The following is a 17,779-nucleotide window of genomic DNA, read 5'->3' on the forward strand; positions in this document are numbered from 1 at the left end:
CTATAAGATAAAACCAGACGATAAGAATTTATTTAAAAGTGAAGCGAAATTTAATTAAGGACTTCCTGAAGCTCTCGCTTTTATCTAACTCTCCACATTAATTTTCTTATTCTTGACTCCAGTTTTTTTTTCTTCCAAGTAATTGGGAACCTTCTCTTTTCTTGACTCACAGAATGAATGCACTTGAAACATTGTTGTCTTTATCTACACCCTCCAAATCCTTAAAAGCTTCTTTTCAAACAAAGAAAAAATAAAAATGGTGATGACCTTTTCTCTTAGGCTATCGGCACGCGCGTTATTAAAAGAGCGATGAAAAGTACAGTCAGTTCTGATCATGAATTGATGCCAGTTATTAGTGAAATCATATTGTTTGTCTTATAAAATTTTCCTTTAAAGGAATTGTTGATTTCAGTCAGTTTGACCGTTATGCTGTTGACCGGTTTTCCTTTAAACAATATTAAATCTTCTTTTGAGTACTTAATTTCAGAAAGTTTCCACTATTTTGTAACCAGCTACTGTTTTTTTCGATATTAAATTTTCTTTCTAAAATCTGACCAATTTATAGCCTGTTTTTTTTTTGTTTTTTTTTTGTTTTAAAGAAATGTTTTATTTTTTGAGAAATTTCGTATGTTTGATTTCAGTATGTTTTAACCATAATGAAACCAGGGATGCAGAGTATGATCAATATTTTCATATTTTAGTTTGAAATTTCCCCTAAAATTATGTGCTGTTTTTAGTAACAATAACTTTACTAAAGTTTAAAAATTAAAGTTTATACTTTGTTTAAATGTTTTGGATAATATATTTTTAACAATCGAAACAAATTCATTTGATATCACAGTATTTATAAAAAAAATAGCATGTGTAAATAAAAATAATAAAAATTAAATTATGCGGAAATAGTTATAATTTATGAAACTAAATTTAAGGTCCCACTTATAAAATTCAATCTAATAAAAATTGACATTTAAAATTTGTTACAGCAAAAAAGAAATTTACTGCGACTATTTTTTTAAATTTTTTTTATTTATTTATTTATATTCTTAACGTTTACTATTTTTTTTTAATTTGTGGAAAAGATACGTCATTGTTTACGTCAAGTTAATGTGTTGTTTTTATGAAAATTTGACCAAGCATATCATAATCATTTTTTCTTTCTTTCTGATTATGGTGAATTTATACTGCCTAGACTTAAAATATTCTTGTATTACGTAATTATATTTTCGTAAATATTAACGATATTTCTTAATGTCTTATCTCAACTGGAATTAAACACCCAGCTTTTTCTTTTCGTATGTGGCAATTAAATAACACAAAACAAAAAAAAATATTTAAGTCATGCGATATGACTTTACACCTGCTTGTTAGCTTAATACCTTACATTCAAACGTAGCTCATTTAGCAACATGACTCCACTTAATATTTTTCATATGCGGAACTGCCAAGATGGCTCCATATTTGTGTAAAAATCACGTGACTTCGTACAATTGTGTGCTTGGTCGTAGCGGTATTTACATTTAAAAAAAAAAATATCAGTTTCATTTTAGAAAATTCGTTTTCCAATATTTCCATGATATCTTTTGACGTCAAAAGTTCATTCAATGTGAGGATTGTACTTCTCTTGTATTTATTTATTGCTTAAATTTTTATACACAATGTACATTCTGATAAATGGAACTCTCTACGGATCACGACATTGCAATGGATGCATTAATGACAGACGATTTAAATATGGCTGCTTAAGAAGAATGTTATCGATTTCGGATATCTCTTGGTAATTTTTTTAATCTTATTTTTAATCGTCTGCTTCCTATTTCTGTTATCAGTTTCTGGATCTCCTAAATTTTGCTTTATTGGCAACGCATTATCTTTTTTATATGATGATTAAAATGTAGAATGATGATTGAGCTATGTTTATTCCATGATGGTGTTTGCACTTTTTCAACATCTTACACGTTTTCTACGCGTGTCTTAACATCAGCAAAAAGATTTTCCATTGTATATTAACTATTTATTTTTCTATTTCTTTTAGTTTTATTTTTCATACTAAATTCATATTTAATTTTAATTAATTGAAGTTTTATATATACATCGAAATTTACGATTTTTATTTCATCAAAATATGTTATTTAGTAGAGGGTAATTAAATACTGTGCTCGTGTTCTGAAAACGTTTCCGACCGTTGAAAAAACTATTCTCGTAAAAAAAATTATTAAATTAAGAAATATCTATAAATCAATTCGAAATAAAATTGCTTTCAAATTTGCATTTCCCTTAATAGTTTTGATATGTTTGTTTAAAAAATTTTGATGTGTTTGTTAAATGCTAGTTTGTAAATTACCGGTATACGTATATGTGACAACAGATTTGATAATGTTTTATTGCTAGAAAAAATAGTTGCAGTATTTTTTTTTTTAATGTTTAAAATTTAAAAGTGAAAAAAATATTTGAGCCGATGTCTGTGTTAATATTTTTCTGTAGACTTTTATATTAAAATGTCAATTTAAATTTAGAAAAAACTTTTTTATGTGTATGTTTAGTTGATATTTTCTAAAAGTGGACGAATTTTCCAGTTATTAATCTAAGAGCTTTTGTTTGGTATAGTTGGTTACGATTAAGAAAACCATTTTTGGATATTAATTGTTTAAATAAAAATTCAACGTAATTATAACATTTCTTCTGGCAAATATGAATCATTCTTCGCCTCTATGACAACATGTTGAATAACTTAAGAATGTTATCCTAAGATATATTTTATAAAAAATGTTTTGTTTATTATTATTTTTTTCAACTCTATTCCTAAATATATTATTCCCACGATCAAAACCGTAATACAGGTTAGTAAGGGTTACATTTTTTCTTCATCAATCACAATCCGTAAATAAGATATTAGATTTAATGTTTATTTTCTTGAATAAATAATATCAAATCTAAAGTGAGGTAAACTCGTATAACTGCATTGCGAATCCGCAAACCTGCTTCAATTTCTCATTTAGTTTTTTTTGTACCCGAGGCAAATTATTTGCGCAACAGCCCACGCAATTTATTACCATTTCTGGGTTATCTTGGAATTTAATTTCACCTTGGTTGGGGTGATCACGCGAGGCCTTGGCACAACTAATGAAAAAAAAAAAAAAATTTCCAACAGCATTTGTAATGACCATCAATATTTTTCTTAATGGTTTTTACCTCAAATCTTAATTCTTCGATCATGCTAATACTCCGAAGAGGGAATAATTTGCAGAGAATTATACCCTTCTAGGTGTTAAGCCTAACCTTTGTGACACTATATTTGTTTGAATATAAGTATCACAGAGTTAAAATACATTATTAATAGCAATTGTGGTAGTACTTCCGCTTTGACGTGAATATGTAATGAGTTATATTTACTACCCTTAAGGATGGTTATAAATTAATTTTTCTGGGTAGAATTCGTTACGCTAAGATTTAGAATAACGATCTCTGAAATTTGACTTGCGCATTAAATTAATTATAATATCATTCTTTCATATGAAACCTTAAATAACTTAAGACTAGGACTGGGCGATATTAGAAATTATATATCGTGATATATCGTCAGTTTTGCATCGCGATATAGCGATGTATCGCGATATAGTATTTTTGAATTTCATTTACTTTAAGGCACAGAAAGTCAGATTTCTATCAAGACTTCATACGCATATTGATTTAAATCAATTTATAAATTTGAAAATATATATGTTTTGCTAAAGAAAGATATTAAATAAATTGACTAAGATGTACAAATCTTACTTAAAATATTTATTGAAAAAATGTGTGTAGATACAGAATGAAATATTTGCACTTCTTTNAAAAAGATGAAAACCAAACTACACTTAGAAAATTTTTCATTTTTGCAATAAAAGTTAAAGTTAAATTTGAAAAAAAGCTGTAGAAAAATTTCTTCAAGGATCCTGAGATCAAAAGTTTTGGCTACAGAAGGAAAGCCCCAAATATTTCTTAAGAATAATTTATTTAAAATTTTATAGAATGAATTAAATGTAAATTTTATTTTATCCAAAGTTATATTTTATTCGTTTTTTTTTTTTTATCTTACATTTAAATTGCAAGTAAAAACATATTTTGTTGACTAGGGGAGGCAGGAGACATAAATTGCCTAAGTTATGCTGACGCAATAATTGAGAAGCCTCACCACCCTATTTCGCTCTTGAATATGTTTTATGGTGGTCTCACTGGTTCTAATATATTTATAGCATTGTACCAAAGATTCCATTTCTGTCGTTAAATCCGGAATCTCGTTAAATGCGGGTTCGTTATACGGGGATACCTCTGAATAAAAATCTTTCCATCTTTTAAAGCAATTTTTTGATTTTTTTAACACTTCAACTAAAAACAAATAATTAAAATGCTAATAAACAGCTAACTGTTTTGCTTGCCTTTCTCACACTTTTTTTCTTTATTGTTTTCATTCTCGTCACCTACTCTTTAACTTACGCATTCTCTTGAAATAATGCCCTTGAATTTCGCTTTATAAGTGCCTATCTACCCTTTCACGTGGTAAGAGTGGGAGAACTAGCTTTTGAATAAACTTGAGGTTTGAGTGAGCAAATGATTCCTTTCAATAATTATAGGTAGGCGACCAGCCACAGAAAATCGCCAACCGTTGCCAAAAACGACAACAAATGTTTTCAACTTCTCTTAACTTATTATTAATAGTCTTTTAATTTGGTCATTTATGCATGAAAAAAGTAAACTATTAAATAATATAAAGATTTATATCTAGCAATTTATTGATGTTATAATTGCTGCAACGGATAGTATACATAAAATTCATATCTCACTGTTGAAAACAAAAAGGAAGAATATAAAATATTTTTACGAAGTTTGTAAATAATATTGCTTACTTATTAAGAAATAATGTCTCTGTAATTTTTAAAGTAGTGTTTTTCGTATATAACGTAATGTCCCTGTAAAATTTTAAAAATATTTTCTAAAAATTATGTTTTTTAGTTTGAAAAGAAAAAAAACTCTAAACGCATGTAGAATTTTTTTCTGCAATTTAAATGCTTATATGAATGAATCCACATACAAATTCTTGTACTATCTTTCCTAAACGTATTATTCAAAAAAAAAAAAAAAATAATAATAATAATAATAATAATTAACTATTGCATATTGATAAAATGTTTTTATTTTTTTAAAAAATGATTTATTTAAAATGTTCTAAGCATACATTATACATAATTTATTTTTAACTGAAAGGTTGATATTTTTAAGAAAAGCAAACTGTATAGCAACTACAATGCCGAATAGTTTTAAAAAAATCTTACGAAAAAAGAAACTATCAACAAGAAAAAAATGTATTCGTAAAATTAATTAATGAGTACTTAGTATTATTAGTAAATTTCTTCATAAATTTATGATTTGTGAATGAATTTCGCAACACTCCATCATTTAATACTTTTTTAAAAATTTAAATTTCGATAATTTTAAATTTCCTTACTTAAATTTATTTGAGCAACCTTCTATTTCCTTCATATGTGTTTTAAACATACTGTATCAATTCATCACATAATATTCCAAGTTTTTTTTAGCAATGTACAAATTTACTAAGCCTTGTTTTAGTGCTGTGAGCATTACACCATTTCAACTCACACGTTTCGATTGTTTTAAACCAATTTATAGTCAATTTATCGAAGCGCCATAAATTTTCTAGCTGGGTGCCCTTCTAGTAAGATTCAGTTTATTGCTCTCTTACGAAAATCTTCTAAATATTTTGAAATGTTGACTTAAACATCCCGTCCTTTCCGGAACAATAATTCCATATATCTGCCACGGTCGCTGAAAAGATCAGTCGCCTAGAACGGCGAAAAGTGACTGAAAACTGGTTCTTTTCTCGCTGCCTTTATGGATCTTTTTTCTAATTCATTTCGCTTTGAATGATAGATTTATCTGTCGTGTCATTTGATGTTGGTAGTTAACTTCTGTTTTGATTTCAGTGTTTTATTCTGATTTTATGTTGCATTATGCAAAATAGATCAATTCATCAGCCTACCTTTCTTTCAATTATTGAATTCTTTACTTGTGTGCTGTAATTGGTGTTTATTCTGGAATTAAGAGTAGGAAGTGAATGAAGAAAATGGTGCTTAATTTGATACCTTATTAAATAATTACTTCGTTTCCAGTGACATTTACGTTTTTAGTTTATTCTAATAACTAGTGGATGATATGACATATGAAATAGACAGAGTAGACGATATGACAGATGATATAGTGGACATTTTGATTATAGTAAAGCAGACGATTTGATAAAATATATTATATTGCAGACGATTTAATAAAATATATTTTAAAGCAAACGATATAATAAATATTATACGAATGTGGCAGACAACTTTTGGACTGTTTTAGAATTTAAAAAAAATTAACAAGTGAAATGAATGCAATCTTTAATACAGTAGATGAAATTATTTCATAATTTAAATTTATTTTGAAAGTAAAGTTTTACAAATTACAATGAAAGGTGAAATAGCTAAAGTTGAAATGCATCTTATAATGCTTCATGTCGGAATATCTCGTATAAAGTAAGTGAAAACTGTATTTCTTACATTTATTTCATACTTTATTATTATTTTTTTTAAAAAAAAGAAAGACATTTTTCCACTTTGTTTTTATTTAAATATTTATTTTTGCTTTATTTTGTAAAATTATAATGTTTAATTCATAAAGATATTTAATTACTGTTATCGAAATTATGAATATTACCGCAAACAAACTAATAGCCTTGGGGGTAAACATATATCTGTAAATGGCGATTATCATCGTAAACCTACCGGTCAAGGCAGAAATTAATCACCTTACCTTTTGAGTATGAATTATTTTTTTGTTAATGTTGCCTAACAAGATAAAAAAATGATTAACTTATTATTGTCAGATTACTAGTTATTTGAATGAAATTGAATTTTGATTTTTCCCCCTTGTTAACAACTTGATGGATTGTAAAATTACTATGAAATGAAAATCAGTTTGCAAAGCAGGGTCGTATGTTTAATTATTAATTTCCAATGACTCAATAATTCAAAGCCAGTTAATAGATTTTTCTCATTGCTGTATAGATTCTTGCGTAAAATGTGTGTTGAGACTATTATAAATATTAATTAGTATTTGTAATAGCTTCAGGAGACGTGAAATAGTAAACTTTCTTCCTGGCTGTGATTTTTCTTAAATCTTTTTCCTGTTGTGTTTTTATTGATGCCGCCAAGCTGCCGCTGGTTGGTTCCGGTACTGACTTCCATTTCCGTATTTTAGGTTAATGTTATTTTTAATTTTTTTCTTCTTCATATTTTAGCAAACCATTAACCATTAGTCTTTCCATCTGTTTATTTATATAAATTATTCTTGATAGCATGAAAAAGAACATTGTAAAATAAAACCAAACATTTTTTTAGAAATGCTGCATTTTTTAGGTAATTTATTTAATGTGATTTAAATGGCTAGCGTATAATAGATGTTTATTTAAAAAAATATACAACAAGTTATTTTTCTGTTTTATTATAAAAAATTGAATTATAATTAATGTGTTTTATGGTAATATGTTGGTGTGTTTTGTTTATTAATTTTTACAATTTTTAAAATTATTTAATACTAATTAATGCCAATAATAATGTCGATTGCGTTTGAAAAAAGGATTTAAACAATATTGTTTTATTTTAGCATTATTTTAGCATTATACAAATTTTTTTTATTCATATTTAGTAATTAGCATTTAGTGTTAATTACGCAGAATAGTTTAATAAGAGAAATTTTTTCACATGATTTAAAGTGACATTTGTAACTTTTTTTTGTATCTGAATTATATATTTATGAACGTATAATTTATGTATGTATATATATTTCCAACAAAAGTGTAAATTAAATCTCTAAAAATATTTTAAGTTAATGAAAAGTTAATCGAATACTTTTCTACAATAAAGCGGAGAAAATCTATAAACGTTTAATAAGCTTCATTGAAAGAACTATTTTAAAGTTAAATAATATAAACTGACTTAATGGAAAAAATATCGTGTTAAATTGTTCTAAATTTTCGAAAGTTAAAATGCATCTTTTTTAACATTATTGAAAGCCCAATTTTAAATGTAATAAAAAATTTTTATAATGTTCTGTATTTAATAACAATTATAAAAGAATCGTATAATATTCTTACATGCAAGTTACAATTATGAAAGAAATTTATGAATATGAAAAAAATTTATCTGCGTACTTTAATTTAATATAATTATAAATACAAACCTTACGCGTAAATTACACCCCCCCCCGAAAAGTTATGCTCAATAGAAGCAGATACACAGATACATTTTTTTAAAATTATTTTGAACCTACGTTTACAAATCTGCTTACTTGAAATTAATAATAATAATTATAAAACTTCAATATAATATTATTAATAATATAAAATAATATTAATATGTCGATAATATAAATATAATATTAATAATATTATATAATATTACTAATATATCGTTTCACAGATTTTTTTTCTGTAACTTATTTATTAGTTCTAGCAACCATGCTGCAAAAATGTTAATATTACATCATTATCTATTGCGTAATTCGTTCATTATTTTTTGCTATCTCCCTACGTGTAAAAAATTACGTATATCGGGAGCAATTAAATAATTACGCCGACAAATTAGTTTAATTGCAATTCATACATATGTATTCCGATTAATTTAAATGATTGTGAAACAATAGCTATATATTCACAGGTATAAAAAAAATTTAAAAGTCGCCCGCTTCGAGTATTATTGTCTCTTTAATCTCCCCCATTATTACCTATTCTCATATTGACAGCTGGTTTTCATGGCCTTGAAGGATCGGAAAAACCCTGGTACCGAGGATAGTTTGAAATGGATTTTTATCTGCCGAGTTCTTACTGGGAATTAAGATTTTGCCGATAAAGAACTCGCCATGAAGTTTTAATACGTCCGCTGCCATTGGTAACAGGTTTATTTGTTTAAGTAACAGATTGCACCTCTTGGAACAATAGTGTCGGAAGCGCTGATCAGTTATTAGCAATCAATTGTTCTAGAACCCTTTTTTGATCCCTATTTCATATGATGTATTAGGCGGGAAGGTCAGGGCAACTTACTCTATCATTTATCTAAGGAATTACTCTGAATTATTTATGTCGTATTATAGGGTTAACTGTTACCCTGTTATGCCATGTTCCTGTTATGCGGAGAATTGTTGATACTGTGCGGTCAACGATGGGAATAATGCGAAGGAGGAGGTATATGTTTCAAATAAGTATATGTTTGGACAGTGCAGACACACTTACCGGGTCAAATGAGTCCCATCTATTAATCAATTAGTGTTGCAAACAGTTAGGTAAAATTTTAATCGTATTTTTAATAGTTTTCATTTACTTTTCACGAATAAACTGATGATAGATGTTTGCTGCCAGATAATTTAATTTTGAGATATATAAATCCTCCATTAATTTTTGCTCTCACAATTATGCAATCAACAGTTTTCGATTGATAGTTAAGTAATATACAGTTGCCTGTTTTTTTAGATTTCTGGTAAGTACCTTTGTTTTCAAGTAACATTAAGGCTGTTTTTGAAAATAAAATGATGCTTTTTTGTGAATAATATATAATTTTCATAACTGCTGTGAGTTTGCAACTGTTGCTCATGACTCTTAGGCAAAGTTTAGTCTATCTAAAGCCAGTGATGTCTACGATTATTCTAAATTGCGCAAAATGTTAATATAAAGAGAAGCCCCAGTTTTGTAAAAATTAAAAGCGTTTGTGGTCTAATTTTTCAATGTTTAAAAACTTCATCCAATGATACATTACTTGGGCTCAAAAATATTTGCAAAAACTGAGAAAAAGGCAGTGATTTTGATAATTTTCATCCAGGTTGAAAAATGTCGCCAAATGGGTAATTTTTAGAAAAAGTTTAATAACATACAAAATATTTATTTGTCTGTTCTAAAGCCCAGATAACTGTTGTGAGTTTGCAACCATTATCGTGACTGTTTGGTTAAATTTAGCCTATCTCGAACCGCGCCCTCTATGCTAGGTTCGAAAATGGTGAAAATCGTCAAATGGAAGAAAAGTTCGTTTCTTGAAAATGACTCACAAAAATGACGATTTAAAATAAAGATTAATAACTATAAATATAGTTATTATCCCTTCCTAAGGCCTAGATAACTCATTAAGGCAATCAAGGCAGAAATTAATCACCTTNAAAAAAACTACCTTATTTGTGTTGTTAATTTACGACTTCAGTGTAGTCTAATGTTCAACTCTCTAACGTTCTCTTATTTTTTAGCTGTTCTTATTTATTGATCATTAGAGTAATAAAAATCATTTTTAGTCCTGCTCGTTTTACAGTTACTGAAGATTCATACGTTTACAAAGATAACAAACAAGACTTTACATTTACGAAAGATAACAAACAATAAGAATTTCTGTCCAGTTGTAGCACTGTTCTGTTTCGGTTTGATAACCTCTGCTCTCGGGGGTCAGTCTGGGTACCTTTTTGATATGTGTCCATGCTGGGCCCAAGAAACCTGTGGTGCAACGGAGGAAGAACACAAAGACATTCAAGGTTAAATAAAGATTTTACAGATCTGATAATTTTACCTACTATTTGATCAATATAATTTAGCCTTCTTAGACAAAAACAATTTTATCCTTTATAGGGCCATTTTTTTCCCTATTAATGTTATGTTAAAAAAATACGATTGAGATTTATTTATAAAGAAATAATTTTAGCTTGTTACCTCAAAATTAATTTTTTGGTGGAATTTTCAAAATTTTACCTTACTGTTCAGAATCTGGTATAAACTTATTAATTACCAATATTATAAATTCTGTGTTTAAAACTGCAAATAAAAGAGATTTGAAATGATCAAGTTTACAAACACAAAAGGAAAACAGATCCTCTATGTTGAATAGTTTTCTTGATCCCTAGCACACCTTTACTGCTACCCACTCTTATATTTATTTAAACGAAGTCCTTCATTGGTATTTTATGTATTAGGCGGGAAGGTCAGGGCAACTTACTCTATCATTTATCTAAGGAATTACTCTGAATTATTTNCATAAATGGGAAAATAGCTTCCCATCGACGTATAAAAATTATTGAAGTTGGAAGCATATTTCCCACATCCTTATAAAGGGGGAGGATCTTATTTAAGATGTCAGGTTTAGTTACAATAGTCTAAAATATAGTGAAATTAAAATTATAATTAAATGAAATAGAAATTTATATTTATTTTAGTTGTAATTACACACTTGTTCATTACATTCATTAATAATATATTTCATGAAATTAGAGTAGGCATTTTCCCGAACTCATAGGAAATTAAATATTGGCTATAATAATTTTTAGAGTAAATAATGCAGCCGTTTCAAATTGTTGACGTGTTTATTTAGTGCATTTTGAATGTATGGAGTTTTATACTTTCACTTTAATTGGAGATCAATGCGAGATGTTTCATATTAATTTTAGTGATTAACCTCTCCTAAAAGACCCGGAATGAAGTTTGATTCCCAAGATTATTTTGACGGTAAACCCCTCTGAAACCTGACCTTTTAAACTTGTACACAGTGTTTCGTGTTTCACTTTGCATTCAATTTTACATATACTATTCTTTAAATAAATACGTTAATATTTGTTATTTATTAATATATATGCAGGTCTCGCTCTAAGCATTCGCCACCTTGCCAACTGTGATAAAATTTGATAAATAAAATTGTGTTTTGGCGAATTATTTATTCCACAGGTAAAAAATATATATATTTAATTCGATCGTCAAAATGGGTTTTTCTAAACAAATCAGTATTTTTTAATCGATTGCAGTAAATTTCAGTAGAATCGTCGCTAAACCAGTTAGAATTGGGTCCAAATAGTATAAGCCTGAAACAAACTACCATAAAATAGTTTTCTGTGGGAAACAAATTAATCATAAAAAATGAAGATTTGCATTTGGCGTGGACTTTCGAAAATTGGATAATACTTTTGATATTAAGCTAATTTACTGGCTAATAATTTGAAATCTTTAGCTCGGGCTCTGTATATGGTATTAGATAAACATAATACAAACATGTATATAATATTCTTTTGGTGATAGTAATGTCTAGTGGTAGCTGCGAAGCAAAGGAAAACGAAGCCAAGCGTTTCTTTTCGGCATACTCCCCTCTCAGATTGGGTTAAAATAGTTGGATGAATTATTTAATTTTGAATTAATTATTTAAATCGTTTGTAGAGAGAATTTTAAATGTGGTTTGTTCTAAACTGAAAATTAGAGATATCATTTACCTGTAGCCGTAAGCGTACTCTCGCTCTTTAGTTATTACCCCTTATTTTGGATTTTACGGCGTCCGCACCTTTCAACTGTGTTCTAGAGTAAACACAGTGCGCATGCGTTGCTATGGCGACCGCTGCTGTTAGATTATTTTTTTTTTATTATTTTTTTTATTCCTTTTTTTATTCAAGTTATTCACCTCTTAAATACATTTTTTTTCTTCATAAAATTAAGATCAAAATAGTTAATTCATTTTTTTTGGTTCAAACTTATCGTCCACTCTTTTCTTAGTCTAGTTAACTTTTTTTTCTCCTATTAATAAAATTGTTAGGTTTTAAAAAAATTATCATATTTGTTTTTCAACTGTACCCACTTCAAAATATAATTGTTGCTGAATACTTTCAACGACCTCGCCTTGAAGATGAACAAAAAGTGCCTACTCATCAATTTTAATATTTAACTCACTTAAGACACATAAAAGACGTGTGATTTCAAAGAAAATCATTCTATTTTTTCATGTAAATCGAAGTGAAACTTTCCTCTTTTAATAACGTAAACGTTTTCCTTTTAAGAATCTTGTTTTTCTAAAAACTCTTTATTTACAATACATTGATGAGGACAGAGGAAAACAATATGAAGAATAAAAAACGAATCTGCGTTAAGACTTCTTTTTTAAATTCAAATTAATTACTGCTTATTTACATCATGAAACAGCTGCTCTTAATGTTGTTTTGAATCATGTGCAGCAAAACTTCCCGAACTGGATGGATAAGGTACTATGGCTAGTTTTTTGTAAAATCGAAAGTAGGTGAAAGCTCTAAGCTGCGTTGTCCTTTTTCATGTAGGCGATTTCGAATGAGGTTACAGTTTCGTTTCTCTTTTGGAAGCTCGGAGTCGTTTTCTTTTTATGAGTTACGCCCACTTTATTGGAGTTTCTAGAATTGTTATGTGCCTAAGATGGTGATTTTTTTTTCTCTTCTCTTACCAAAAAAGAAAGTTCACTAATTCACTTTTCATGTGTGTATTTTTGTGCGATGTGTTGTTCTTCTTCAGTAAATTGATGAGAGGAGTTCGTAATATATGGTGTTTTCGGTTCGTCTTTTGGAATATAAAAACATTTTCTGTTGGATTTCGGATGGACAGTTTCTATAGTTTTCTGGATTTAGGCCAAAAAGTTTTGTTCATCAGATGTAAGTAATAAATCTGTTTTCAATTGCTTTCTAGAATTTAACTTATTGTATAACATCGTATCAAAATGAACACGCTGTGTTAAAGTTTATCAAAGGAACTTGACCCAATTGTTGAGTTATTTTTTTATTTTTTCCTGCTGAGGCAATTTCTTGTTAATTTAATTTAATTTAATTAATTTATTTATGCATTGAAAAAATATGTATTATAATAATCAATTAATTTATCAATAATTTAATTGTTAAAAAATATTCATTCAAATACAGTCGAAACTTTTTATATATTTAAATTCTATGTTACTATTTTTCTCTGCAGTTACAACAGCAATGATTATACATAACTGTTTGATTATGCATAGCTCGAAGAGTTATGCATCACTGAGAACTTTTACGCTTTTTGCAGAAGAATTTCCTTAGTAGTTGTTGAAAAACAACAAAAATTGTATATTTTCTGAAATTTAATTAAATACTGCCTAAATTTATGTAACATAATTACAAAATTTTTTTTATTTCAAACAAATTAAGTATATAAAATAATTGAAGATAAATTTTGCTAAAATTAGAAAGAATTTAACTGAAAAAGAATAAAATATGGCAATCCTTATGAGAAGAATACTTTCGTTTTTAAATTTTATTTCTTATGATTTCATTTTACTTACATTTTTGACTTCTGTGATATATAATCAGATGTGTAATTACTTACAATAATCAAATATGCAGGTTTTTAATATGTGCACGTAATGCATGTAATTCATTAAAAGATAACAGGCTGGGTTGATTTGCATAAAAATTTAAAAAATAACAAAAATTAAGGTAACAAAAAATTACAAATAAGCAGGTTCTGACTAAACAACGACATTCTATTTAGGGAGATGGATTTGTTTATTTGTCCTAAATAGTACTTATTTTGAATTCAGTAATCAAAATTGATCTTCATTAAAGTTGCAATTTATGCTACTTTTATTGCGAATCTCTGGGAATTGCCTTTATTGTGAGTTTTTATAAATTACCTTTATCATTTTATGCTTCAGATTAAAAAAAGAAATTAGTTTTATAAAATTTTGTTTATTAGACACCCGAATACTTATAAAATAATTACATATGGATTATATCTATGAACCATGTGTAGTTATATCTATGAATTAAATTTAATCAAAGGAAAAATAATTGCTATATTAAGAAATTAATCTCAAAACATTTTTGAACTCCGATAAATCTTATGTAAATGTAGTCTTTATAGTTTACGACTGCCAATGTTAAACTTCATAGCCTTGTAGTATTGACCCTAATCCAGAAGACAAGGAAAATCCTGGATCAAGTGTTGGAAGAAATTTGCCTTCGTCTAGAACTTTTTAATGGAACTAACCCCCACTTGCATTACATAGAGAGGAAAACCACGAGACCTGCCATGGTTAGCTCGATGGCAAGGGGACTCTAACCCGTGATCCCTCTACCTCTGAGGATATTTTACGTCGGCACTTTGTTCGTTACGAACCGGGTGCGGAATTCGTATCGATTTGCCCTCGCTGGGATTCGAACCCGGTTCACCTCGCTGAGAGACGAGCACTTTATCCCCTGATCAACCACGCCTCCAACGAAAATTATTTAATCGAAACAATCTAAAATATAAACAATCAACATCCCTCCACTCGCCGGATCGGGGTAAAATTATCAAACTTTAACCAATTCTCGGCGAAAAAAGGTTGGGGAGCATTGATCTATAGTATTTATTTTTGATTAAATCAAATCAATTCCACAAACTCACTGCTTGAACTCATTGGTATTCGTGGATGATCCATATTTATGTGAAAAATTATTCATGAGGATGATGTTTTATTGAGGCATAAAAAAAAAAATTTCTGGCTCGGTACTTTTTTTTTCTGAATGGAAAAAAGAATTAAAAATGTGGAACGTGCCTCGCTCTCTCTCTCTGGGCATTGTTCGAGCATTCTGGAATTAATAAAAATTCATCGCAATGGCTCACACACCTTTCGCATCAGCACTTAAATGTCCTCGTTCGGAAATCGGTTATGACATATGGTCCAATGCCCTATTCCACGAGAATTCTTTTGAGATTATTTCCTTCTAGTTATGCTATTTTCCTCTCTATGCGTTATGTTACTTTTAAGCGAGTTGTTTGTAAATTGTGTGTTGTTGGACGATCCTGGTCTTTAAAAACTACTGATATCCTCCATATGCTACTGCTAAAATAGTTTTATTTTAGGGTGACCACAGAACAGGGAATTTTATTTAACTACTCGAAATGTTTGGGAAAATGAATTGCAGAGAACCTCTCGGGAGCGACCACTCCAGGGCTCGAAAAACCGCCCGTCCTCGGCGGTCAAAAATTCAACGCGGACAACAAATTTTTTGAATCCAGCGTCCGCGCGGACGGCCATTTTCTCGTTAATGTTTGTGATACATTTTCAATTTTTGTTATCTTACAAGAGTCTAGCGCCTCACTTCTAAAATGACCCTCTAATCTCGAAACACAGCAACATACTGCACATGGTGGAATTGATGTTTTCTCTGTCTGGGAGTACTGCAGCGGTTGAAAGGGGCTTTTCAGCAATGAATTTAAAAAAAAAACACATTGCTTACTGGTCTTAAACAAGAAGTGTTAAACGCATTTATGAACATCTACCTAAATGGAAAACCTCTTTCAGATTTCTGCGCAGAAACCTCCGTAAATCATTGGCTTGACTGTGGAACTGGCAAACGTCATATTTGATTCATTTAAAAAACGCAGTACCCTCGGATAAATTGTCATGATAATTGACAGATAACTTAACCTTTGTTATTTAAATTATTTCATCAAAGAAATAAATTATTTCATAATAGAAATACTAGGTTTTACTATTAGTAACCTAGTATTTCTTTTATTACTGTATAATGTAATCCTAATACTTGTAATCCTAGTAACTACTAATTCATTGTGCAATTTATATAAATGCTTGTAATAAATAAGGGAAAATTATATTTTTATTTATTTAGAAGTGACGGGTTAGTTTCAAAGGAGGACGGGTACATTGTTGAACAAGCCGTCGTCGGGGACGGGTAAAATTTCTGAGTTTTTTCGAGCCCTGGACCCCTCTCTTTTCCACTGTAAAATTGTCGTTAATGGATGTTGGTCCTTCTTAGGGGTAACCTCCATTGACTTCAAAATGTTATCGAAGGTACATGATTCTTCGCAAACTATTTTAATTTTAATTAATGTCATTTTCTTGGTGCGGAAATGCCATTATAGGGTTCACGAAAACCTGATTGAGGAATAAAATTTAGCGTCCATAAAAATGACCCCTACTGATATAATTATATGTAAAAACAGATTTACCAATTAGAAATGATGGAACTATATTTTGTTTATGTTTTGCATTTAATTTTATATCATAAAAATTACTTAGCTTTAATAAAAAAGAGGTTTCTTTGTTTGAGTTAGTTAGTTTTTTTTTAAACTTTTTTTTTCTTTCTAATTAAACTTTTAACTCTTAAAAATAAATTATCATCATTACTGCAGGAGGTTGTAGATCTTTTTCGGAGATCTTCAAAAAGAGCTCTGTAAAGAAGAGCCTCACTCAAATATTTTGAATACATTTTAATCTGCTTATTTGTTTTGTTAATATTTTTTGTTTTGATATTTTTTCGTGTTTCCTTATTTGACGTTTTCACATTTAGTGCAGAGGTTTTTAACGGTAGCTGGGTGAGGTTTTGATGGACTCTCCTAAAGGTTTTCTTTAACGCTTAGTCTAAGGAAAAAAATTCCGTGTCTCCTAATAGTGGTCGTAAATAGAGGAGGTCGCTATATAGAGGTGTTCTGTTCTGAAAGTTTCACTGTAATTAGTGGTACCCATCAAAGTCCGATATTTCCAAACAAATTGTTCTTGTAGTATTTTTTCTTTTAAATTGCTTGTTTTTAACTCTAATACCAAGTATAAGTGTTTTGTAATAGATTTTAATCTATAAGAATGACTTGTGACATCAGGACAATAAAACTATTAAATAAAATAAAATTTTAAAATAATGCTCTCAAACCGACAATTATGAAAAACCCTTTTGACTCTCCCCTGGTATAAAAGCTATGGTCATCCAACTCCAGGGCATTATCAAGGCTGAATTGAGTTCACCATAGGTGGCCGTGCAAATGGACCCATTAAAAGCGTTTCTTTTGATAAGGGGCATAAAACTTTTTCGTTGTCTAGTAATTATAACTCTTCCAAGTTCACTCCTGAATTGTGCAGGTATTGTCAGGGATGACATAAATTTTAGACCTCTTCTCGTTTATGGCATTTTGAAGATT

General features: G+C 28.9%; 1 protein-coding gene across 6 annotated transcripts in view; it reads left to right on the forward strand.

Moving 5' to 3' along the window:
- The window catches only part of LOC110281931 (Brefeldin-resistant Arf-GEF family protein schizo), a 220,295-nt gene that overhangs the window by 158,381 nt on the left and 44,135 nt on the right, over positions 1 to 17,779 (forward strand). Inside the window, exon 1 of one of the 6 annotated variants that reach the window (XM_071180702.1) lies at positions 1,641 to 1,774. The exons of 4 other annotated variants lie outside the window; for them this stretch is intronic. In XM_071180702.1, coding sequence (XP_071036803.1) covers positions 1,656 to 1,774 — 119 coding nt within the window. In that variant the 5' untranslated portion in view covers positions 1,641 to 1,655. Of the gene's footprint in view, positions 1 to 1,640; positions 1,775 to 5,476; positions 6,564 to 17,779 lie in introns of those variants that run through there. One more of the 6 variants, XM_043046173.2, reaches the window with a different exon arrangement.

This window comes from Parasteatoda tepidariorum, chromosome 5, assembly GCF_043381705.1.
Source record: "Parasteatoda tepidariorum isolate YZ-2023 chromosome 5, CAS_Ptep_4.0, whole genome shotgun sequence".
NCBI classification, from domain to species: domain Eukaryota; kingdom Metazoa; phylum Arthropoda; class Arachnida; order Araneae; family Theridiidae; genus Parasteatoda; species Parasteatoda tepidariorum.